The following is a 9,410-nucleotide window of genomic DNA, read 5'->3' on the forward strand; positions in this document are numbered from 1 at the left end:
CCCAGGTACCTTTGCTCCTAGACTGCAAAGTCAATCACTCTCCTCCTTTTGCTACAAAACGTCTACCTTTACATTTCCAGCCCTCACTATCAGTCCTGATAACAATTATTCACTATTGTATCACAAGAGACCTATCTGCATCTCCTTTCATCAGCCCCGCACAGACAGATTGGATACTACTCAGTGGAGATTCTACGTTCCTCCGTGCCCTCTGGATCTAGGTTCCCTCTTGAAAGAAAGCTTGTAAGCCAGTCACTTCTTGCCTATATAGCTCCCCCCATTTTGGGTAGTCAATGTCCAAGTTGCCCACCCCTGTCTACTCTGTGTATGGAGGAGGTGGGAATGATCCTCGCTGTAAAGATTTGTTCCTTCTTTCCATAAACTTTTGAAACCCCTGTTCAAAACAACTCCCCACTGACAAAGTTCTATTTCCTCCATCAAATACTTGAGGTCAGTCACAATATATGGCCACCAACCATTCCAGCTTTATCTCCTTACTGTTTTCTTCAATGAATCTACTTTTTACTGTGCTTTGAACAGTCAGTCTGTGGTTTCCCAGATCCAGGCCCTTGTTCCTGCTATTTGGCAAGAAGGACCTTAACTTTCTACCTATTAAAATCTTGCGTAAACTTCAAGGTGGTGTCTCTCTATAAGCCTGCATAGGAGTTCCCTAGTACCCTGAACTTCTTTCATGGTGTTTTCATACCCAGAATTATTAGGCTTGAATCGTGTCAACTAAATTATTTTCTCTGTCAATGAAATATCTCAATATTCTTTAAGTAATGACAAAAAAAGCAAGTATAAGAAGTGTCAAAACTTTACAGCCTCACGCTCTTAGAACGATACAGCTCTCTTATAAGCATGAATCTCACAAGTATAAAAGTCTTGGTACCTGCAGTGGCCAAATCAATGTCCCCCAAAGATATCCTTGTCCTAATCTCCTGTGAATGGTACTTTGGTACAAAGGGCACTGGCATAGGTAATTAATTGAAGGACCTGAGGTGGGAGATGATCCTGGATTTTCCAGGTGGACTCCAAATGCAATCACAAGTGTCCTTATTAGAGAGAAGTAAAGGGAGGTTTGACCACAGAAATGGACAGTGATGTGACCGCTGAAGCAAGATGTTATGCTGCTGGCTTTGAGGATAGAGGAAGGGGCCACAGGTCAACGAATACAAGTAATGTATCTCTAAAAGCTGGAAAAGGAGAGAAAATGAGATTTCAGAGTGCTGACCTCCAGAATTGTAAGAGTAGATGTGCGTTCTTTTAAGTCACCAGGTTTTTGAGAATTTGTTACAGCAGCCATAGGAAACGAACACAGAACCTGTGTCTACAAAGCCACCTCTTGTCCTCCAGCAAGAATCCTTTCTGACGAGAACCCTGCAGCCCGCAGTGTCCTCCACTCTGTAGTATCAACACCAATCTGTCCTCCCCAGCACAGGGAACTAGCTGACCAGAACAAGCAGTCAAGGGAGAGGAAAATCTGGGAAAGCTGCAGAGACCTGGCTAGTCAAATCCTAACCAATTTTCATTTTTCTCTGCCTTCCCATGGTCCTAGTCAGTAAACAGAATTGCAAATAGGGGGAAATTCTGAAGTCTGCTTTAGGAAATATTGAAAGTATTGGTTATTTATATTTAAAAGAAAGGCTGCTTTAATTCTTTTCAGAAATGGATAGAATTCTCACTCTTCCTCATTGTTCTTCTGGGTGATTTCCCTCTACCCATCACTCCCCCATAAACACACTCCAACTGCTAACCAAAATTATACAAAACCATGCTTCCTCTAAAACAATGAAAAGACCAATAACATACTCCCATTCTGTTGGTTTTAGTGTGGTAATAGAAGTAAATAGTCTTTTAAAAACACATTCTCCCTAAACCCTTAGAAGCATATCTCCTACCCTCCTGCCTCAGTTTGTACTTGCAACTAAACTGGCTCTTCCTCTCAGAACTTTTCATGTAACATCTATATTCGCTGTTTGATTTTTGTTTTCTTTTTTTTCCTGAAAAAGAAAACAAAGTTGACCCTATCAGCTATAAGATTATTAACAGCTTAGAAACAGTGGATCAACTGAAAACTAATTGTGTTCTAGATGTGATGCTAATCTCTGTCCCTCCTGGGTCTTCAAAGGCTCTAACTCACAAACACAGCATACTCAAACATCTATCCCCAAGAAAGCTAATGCCCTAAAAAACGAAACTTCTTACAAGTTCCAAGACAAGGCCATTTGCACCTATCCTACAGCCACTACAAAAAGAAACAGGTCTTAAGACACAGGGAGGAATACAAAAGTTAAAGTGAGCGGGCTCACTATGGTTAGTTGGTGGTACATGGAGGGAACTACAATCATTGTGATGAAACTAAGCATTCTGATTTGTTGAATATAAAACTGCAAACTTTCACTCAATTAAAAATAGAAGGCCTAAAGAAAAAAGAAGGGGAAGAAAGTTCGTGGAAAAATTCCATTGCCTTTTTTTTTGGACTTTTTATTGTGGGTTTGCCAAGTGGATCACTAACTGAGTTTACATTGAACAAATCATTTGTTGTTGTTGTTAGGTGGCATCAAGTTGGTACGGACTCATAAAGACCCTATGCACAACAGGAAGAAACACTGTCTGGTCCTGCTCTAACCTTACCATCATGGCTATGTTTAAGCCCATTGCTGCCTCCAATGTGCCAATACATCTCATTGGAGGGCTTCCTCTTTTTCTTGGATCCTCCACTTTACCAAACATATACTTTGTTATTTAAAAAAAGCAAGTGCGTATAGGTCTTGTCTTCTGGTTAAAGTTCACATGCATATTTATTAGGGTGGAGTTTTTTATTAGTTGCTCTGCCTTACTCATCGGTGCATCAATTTCATAACTAACTAAAACACAAACTGAAATAGGCTTGGAAATGTTCTCACAAATACATAAAACAAAACACACTCTTAACCACACTGAGAACAACAGAAACTCAAACTAGAAACCCTGAACTCCCAATCTCACGTGAACATTATTTTTAGGGTCTCACTCTACTTCATAGTCTACAAGAGAAAACAGAAGCTCCAGAAATATGGTTCAATGACAAAAGACACTGGAAGAGAAAATGTAAACCAATAAAAATTCAAAGAGAATGGTTCTTCAAGACTCATAGAGTCCATTAAGAAATCATTTGCATACCATAAACAGCAGATTTTCCCATACTTGCCTTTTTTGTCCTCCCCAACTTTTATTTGAGAACTTCAAAAAGTTTGTGGAAAATGGAATGAAAAGAGAATGGAACTTTTCCATGAACTTTTTCAAGTCTCCTGGTATATACTTATAGAAGGACTTCAACAAAAAACCAGTAGGAACCCCCTACACCCTTCCACACTTCACAAGCATTGGCTTTTCTTTCCTCCTCCTCCTCCTCCTCCTCCCAGGCAGCTCTCTGCAAGCACACTGACACTACTGTTGGTCTGCATGTCTCAGCTGGACTTTCATATGTAGGTTTAAAATATGATTACAAAAAAACAACTATAATAAATGAAGCTAGAAGCAGCAACCACATCCTTTGGAAGGAAAGTACAAGGCTGAACCAGTTTTACAGAGATGAGCTCAACACTGGAAACCAAGAGGAACAGAGCTGACCAGACAAAGTGTGACAGTCATGATTCATTTTACAAGTGGGCTCAATCCAATCGGAGCATTAGTGTTAACCATGAAACATCATTCTGCAGCTACTGTGCGAACATGCTACATGACGCAGGGTTATTCTACACATCTCCCACTTTACTTGTTTGGTCTTTATGAAATAATTTCCAGAAACCCAACTCCTACATATAATGGGCATTGCCTACAGTTATGGAATCTGACCCTCAATTTCCCCACAAGGAAAAGAGATAAATAACAATACCAATCTCATCCATCTTGTAGGTATGTACACACACAAGCCCTCAGAATTATTTAGAACATAATTTGAGTCAGACCCATGTCTTTTCTCTGGGTGGTTGTTCATTATTGCTGTCTCTGGATAAGTGCTAGCCTTGCTCTCTAAGAATGTTCCCTGAAGCTGAGCCCCACCTCTATTAAGGAGCAATGAGTTAATGCATGATGCGGTACACGGGCCCATTTCCTACTCAAGCCTCCTGGTTACTTAAACAGTCCGAGTACGTTGTCTTATCCGTAAACTACGGCTGAGTACCTCTCACTGAGTAAAATGCATTAGTGTATCAGACACATGATCGGTGACTCCATTAAACCTGGTACCTGGACTGACAGCACCACAAGGGAAGGATATAACACCTCTGATCTGACCAACTCACAGTCCTCTTGGTAGACAGGAGGGTGGGGCTTACGTAATGTATCCCCAGTGCCTTTTACTATGACCTTACTATAACCATTGCAGAGAGGCCAAAACAGAGATAAACTTCAAAAATTCTCAGCATAAATTAACCCAATTAAAGCTAAACTGAATCCAATTATTCATCCTCGTCAATTTTATGGCTTACCAGTTGACCCAGGTCAAGTTGGCAGCCTAAACTTCCTGGGCTATCACATCACAAGATGTGCAATCCCTCTATTAACATTCTCCAGAGTCAAGCGGCAACAGAGAGAAGCCAAGACACAACTGAAGGTACACTGGACGTTCTCGTACTGTAAATTTCCTGAGACTGTGTAACAAAGTACCAAAGGTTGGATGGCTTAGAATAAAAGATACTCTCTCACATTTTAGGAAGCTACAAATCTAAAGTCAAGGTCTTGGCAGGTCCTTGATGGCTCTGAAAGCTCTAGGGAACAATCCTTTCTTGCCTCTCTCCTAGCTTCTTATGGTTGCTTGGCAATCCTTGGTATTCCTTGGCTGCACCACTTGGTTCTCTACCTTTCTCTGCAAATGCCCTTCTCTTCTCTGTATCTGTGTCCAAATTCCCTCTTCTTATAGGGGCACGAGATATTGGATTAGGGTCCACCTTCAACCAATATAGGAGTTTTGCTGGCACACTAGTTAAGACTTAGCTGCTGTTAGTGGAATGATTGGTGATGTGAACCTACCCAGCAGTTCTGCAGAAGAAAGATCTAGCAATCTGCTTCCCTAAGATTGCTGTTGTTGTTGTTAAGTGCCATCAAGTTGGTTCCAACCATAACGACACTATATAGGGTTTTTGAGGAGCAGCTGGTAAGCCTGAACCACTGACCTTGCAGCTCAAGCAAACGTTGCAGCACAGCGCATTAACCCACAGCTCCACATAGCCTAGGAAACCCTATGGGACGGTGACCTTGTCATGTGGCTTGCTTTGACTTGACTCCTAACAACAATAGCAACAACAACTCATACAATGTGACCGTATCTTAACTTGATTATATCTGCAAAGATCTTACTTCCAAACAGGGTCACATTATTCACAGGTAACCAGATGTTAGCATTTGAACACATCTTCTGAGCCACAATTCAACCCACATCAGCCGTCGAATTTATATCCTCCAGCCCAACCTGACAGCACCTTTCTCCTGATCTGTTAAACAGGTCCTTACCTCACCTTTCATTCCCAGTTGTCAACATCACACCTCCGTTTCAGGCACTGAATCGTTCTACTCTCCAGTGAAGCTTTCAGCAACAAAATGTCCTAAGTTGTTACACTGACTTCTTTTATAATTTAATTACTTATTGATGTCAGATCACTGAATTAAATTAATTAGGAGGCATGGCTTAAAAGTCATGCTCAATTTAACAGGAGATAGAGGGTTCATGGTGTTCTCAATATTAAAAAACAAAAACTGCTCCTTTTCTTTCTCTGCTTATTTGTGGGGGGTTGTCTCTGACAAATCAGCAGTGTTTTATTCTTAAATGTGTACTTCTGACCCAAGCCACTACCACACCATCCTCTTTAAAGTGTGATACAAAAATCACAGGCTCACTTTCCCAGGGCATTCCCAATGGAGCCACAATAAAGGAATTTAGGAAAACTGATGCTCCTTTCAAATTGTTGTTGTTAAGTGCTGTGAAGTCGGTTCCGACTCATAGTGACCCTGTACAGGGTTTCCGAGGCTGTAAATCTTTACAGGAGCAGAACGCCTCATCTTTTCTACACTGCCTCAAAACCAAAAAAACCAACCCACCTGCCACTGAGTCAATTCCAGCTTATAAAAACCCTATAAAACGGATCAGAAGTTCCCTCACAGGGTTTCCAAGGCAAAGCTGTTTGAACTGCAAGGTCGGTGGTTCAAGCTTACCAGCTACTCTTTGGAAACCTGATACAAAGTCGCTATGGGTCGGAATCAACTCAACGGCACTAAACAACAACAACAATCTTTACAGTAGATTGTCAGATCTTTCTCCCTTGGAGAAGCTGGTGGGTTTGAACCACTAACCTTTTGGCTAGGAGCAGAGCACTTTACACACTGTGCCACCAGGGCTCCCTCGGGCAGACATAACTATCAGTAAAGAGAGCAATGCAGATGGGAAGAGATATTGTGCAGAATTAGAAATATTTAATCAGAATAGGGGACAACATTAGAAAAACTAACACTTTCATGTGAATTTTAAACAACTGTTTAAAAAAAAATACAAAGCAGACGAAGAACTAAAAAAAAAAAAAAGCAGTTATAGTACACGAATACATTCACAGTGCCTGGAACATAACCTGTTCAATGAATGTGTGTGGATGAGCGAACGCAAGAAGAAATGAAAAGGAGCCAATTCCAGATCTGTGTGTAACACATCACATGGCTGCCGCGGAAACATCTTAAATTCTAGACGGCTTTCTTACAACATCCAGCCCATTTTACATTACCTTCTTAAAGATCAACCAATTTATGATCAGAAAGCCAATTTGAATAGTAGCTGAAACACTACATTGGAAGGGTAAATATCATGCCCCCAAATATACATAATGTATTTGAAAGTTACACAGAAATGGTGAAAGACCTACATCACTGCACTTCTTAAACTGAATGTATTTTGTAAATAAAATTGAATGTAGTTTCTAAAAATGTTGTCGGTAAGTGCTGGCGAGTTAGTTCCAACGCATAACAACCCTGTATAAGGCTTCCAAGGAGCAGCTGATGAGCTTGAACCACCAACCATGACACTCAAACTTACTTTGCAATTCAGCGCTTTAACCAGCAGCACCGCACCAGCGCTCCATTTTGTGCATAGAAGCCACCTTTCTAGACTAAGTTCCTAGAGGATATAAACAGTGCCTTTCTCATCTCCGAACCCATCAATGTTTTCAGAGAGTAGGAATTCAAAATATGTAATACATTAATGCTCTTTTGGGAAAAGAACCTGTAATTGGCAACCACCTTTCAGTAGATTTTTTTTTTTTTTTTTTAAGTTGCAGAAACAAGCCATTAACTTGGAAACATAACAAGTTGTTGTGAGCTGCCACTGAGTCCCACCACTGGCTCATGGTGACTCCGTGCACAACAGTAGGCAATGCTTTGGGGTAACTGTGCCATACCGTCGACGGTTATAGACTGGACCACTGTGATCCATAAGGCTTTGAGTGGTTTTTGTAAGTAGACAAGTAGGCCTTTCTTCCTCATCTGTCTTAGTCTAGAAGCTCTCCAACCTGCTCAGCATACTACAAACACAAGCCTCCAGTAATAGTTGGCTGCACATAACGTCCATTAGCCAGAAGGCATCCCACAAAGAACAGAATTCTCCCACTGTTGAGCCGTCATCTAATTCATTCAACATTTACTACTTACCATATGCCTGTTCTAGGTGTCTGAGGTGTTGTGATTACTAAACAAAGGTCTTGCTAACATACAATTTCAGACAAGCAAATACCCATATATAGTTAAAATTGAAGTGAGTGCTATGAAGTTAAGGGATATAATGTAATTTGGGGAAGCTGAATTTACTGTAGTAGTTATGTGCCGTGGAGTAGATTCTGACTCATAGTGACCCTGTATAGGGTTTCCAACACTATAAATCTTTACCGGAGCAGAAAGCCTCATCTTTCTCCCGCTGAGTGGCTGGTAGATTCGAACTGCTGACCTTTAGTTTAGCAGCTCAACTAGTAATACACTACGCTGCCAGAGCTCCTTAGGGATGTCTGGATAGGCTGCTTATAAAAATGACAACTAAAGGCTAAGGTACTGGTGTGGCGCAGCAGGGTAAGCACTGGACTGCTACTCCCAAAACGGCTCAAATCCACCAACTGCTCCTTGATATCTCTATACAGGATCGCTGAGTCAGAAAACGCACTTAACAACTGAAGGATAAATAAATACGTGCTGACTTGGGGGTAACATTGCAGCCAGAGGGCACACACCACTAAAGCGCAGGGTAAGGCGTGGGGCTGAGGGGCGGGATGCCATGCAGACGCGGCAGGGGTCGCCCAAGGATTGGGCGAAACTGAGCACGTTGTTCTGGATCTGTGCAGCTTTGCAACAAGGGGCGTTATTCACGTTTTAGTGGGTGGCCTCACACTCCCGACCCGGTGTGTGTCATTTCAATCAGTCAATTACGACCGAGGCCATTGCATGGGCCCGCTTCCTTTCCGCCCCACGCGGAGGGACGGGCTGTGGCCCGAGGACCCTGGGCCGGGGTAGAGAGCCCTGGCTGGGAGGAGGGCTGGGGAGAGTATGGGCGGCCAGTGGTCTCAGTACTTTCAGCACAGGGATAGTCACCTGAGTGGCTCAGCACCTCCCACTCGTCCTGCCCGCAGAAAATCGCAGCCAGAGCCAAAAGCTCCTCCCGCACTGGCTCCGCCATCGCCGCGTGGCTCCGCCAGCTCAGACACCGCCCCTTCCGCCGCCGCCGCCGCCGCCGCCGCTGCTGCCCTGGAGCAGCGCGGCCATGCAGCCACAGGGGGGCGCTCCGTACCTCCGCGGCGCGACCGGCTTGCCGCAGGCTCTTGGGCGGTAGCCCAAGACAAGGTGGGGATCAAGATGAAGACCTTTAAACGTCTGGCTAGGTCACTTCCCATCAGCCCACAATCTCCTGCATGCTAATTCCTAACAGGAGGGACATTCTCTAGTTTGGATTTCCCTCCTCCCCCAGAGGCCTAAGTGTGGTTCTAGAGGGTACGCACTGGGTCTGCAGTTCAAACCCACCAGCCGCTCTGCGGGAGAAAGATGAGAGTGTTTAGGAATTGGGCTGCTAACCTCAGGGTCAGCGGTTGGAAACTACCACCTCTTCCGCGGGAGAAAGATGGGGCTTTCTGCTCTGGTAAAGATTTACAGCCTCGGAAACCCTGTACAGGGTCACTATGAGTCGGAACCGACTCCACGGCACATAACCACCAACACAGATTTACAGCCTATAAATCAGAATCTACTCAATGGCAGCGAATTGGGGACTGAGCCCTGGGCAGGCTAGGCATTGTGGTTGGTGGTGTTGGTGGTAGTGTGTCGTGGAGTCGGTTCCGACCCATAGCGACCCTGAACAGGGTTTCCGAAGCTGTAAATCTTTACGGGAGCAGAAAGCCTTATCTTTC

General features: G+C 43.4%; 1 protein-coding gene across 2 annotated transcripts in view; it reads right to left on the reverse strand.

The window, feature by feature from the left end:
• Positions 1 to 8,758, reverse strand: part of RWDD3 (RWD domain containing 3) — a 17,951-nt gene extending 9,193 nt beyond the window's left edge. For both annotated transcript variants that reach the window (XM_006830936.1, XM_006830937.1), the window contains exon 1: positions 8,602 to 8,758. In XM_006830936.1, coding sequence (XP_006830999.1) covers positions 8,602 to 8,686 — 85 coding nt within the window. In that variant the 5' untranslated portion in view covers positions 8,687 to 8,758. The remainder of the gene's footprint in view (positions 1 to 8,601) is intronic.
• Positions 8,759 to 9,410: the final 652 nt, after the last annotated feature.

This window comes from Chrysochloris asiatica, unplaced genomic scaffold, assembly GCF_000296735.1.
Source record: "Chrysochloris asiatica unplaced genomic scaffold, ChrAsi1.0 scaffold00002, whole genome shotgun sequence".
NCBI classification, from domain to species: Eukaryota; Metazoa; Chordata; class Mammalia; order Afrosoricida; family Chrysochloridae; genus Chrysochloris; species Chrysochloris asiatica.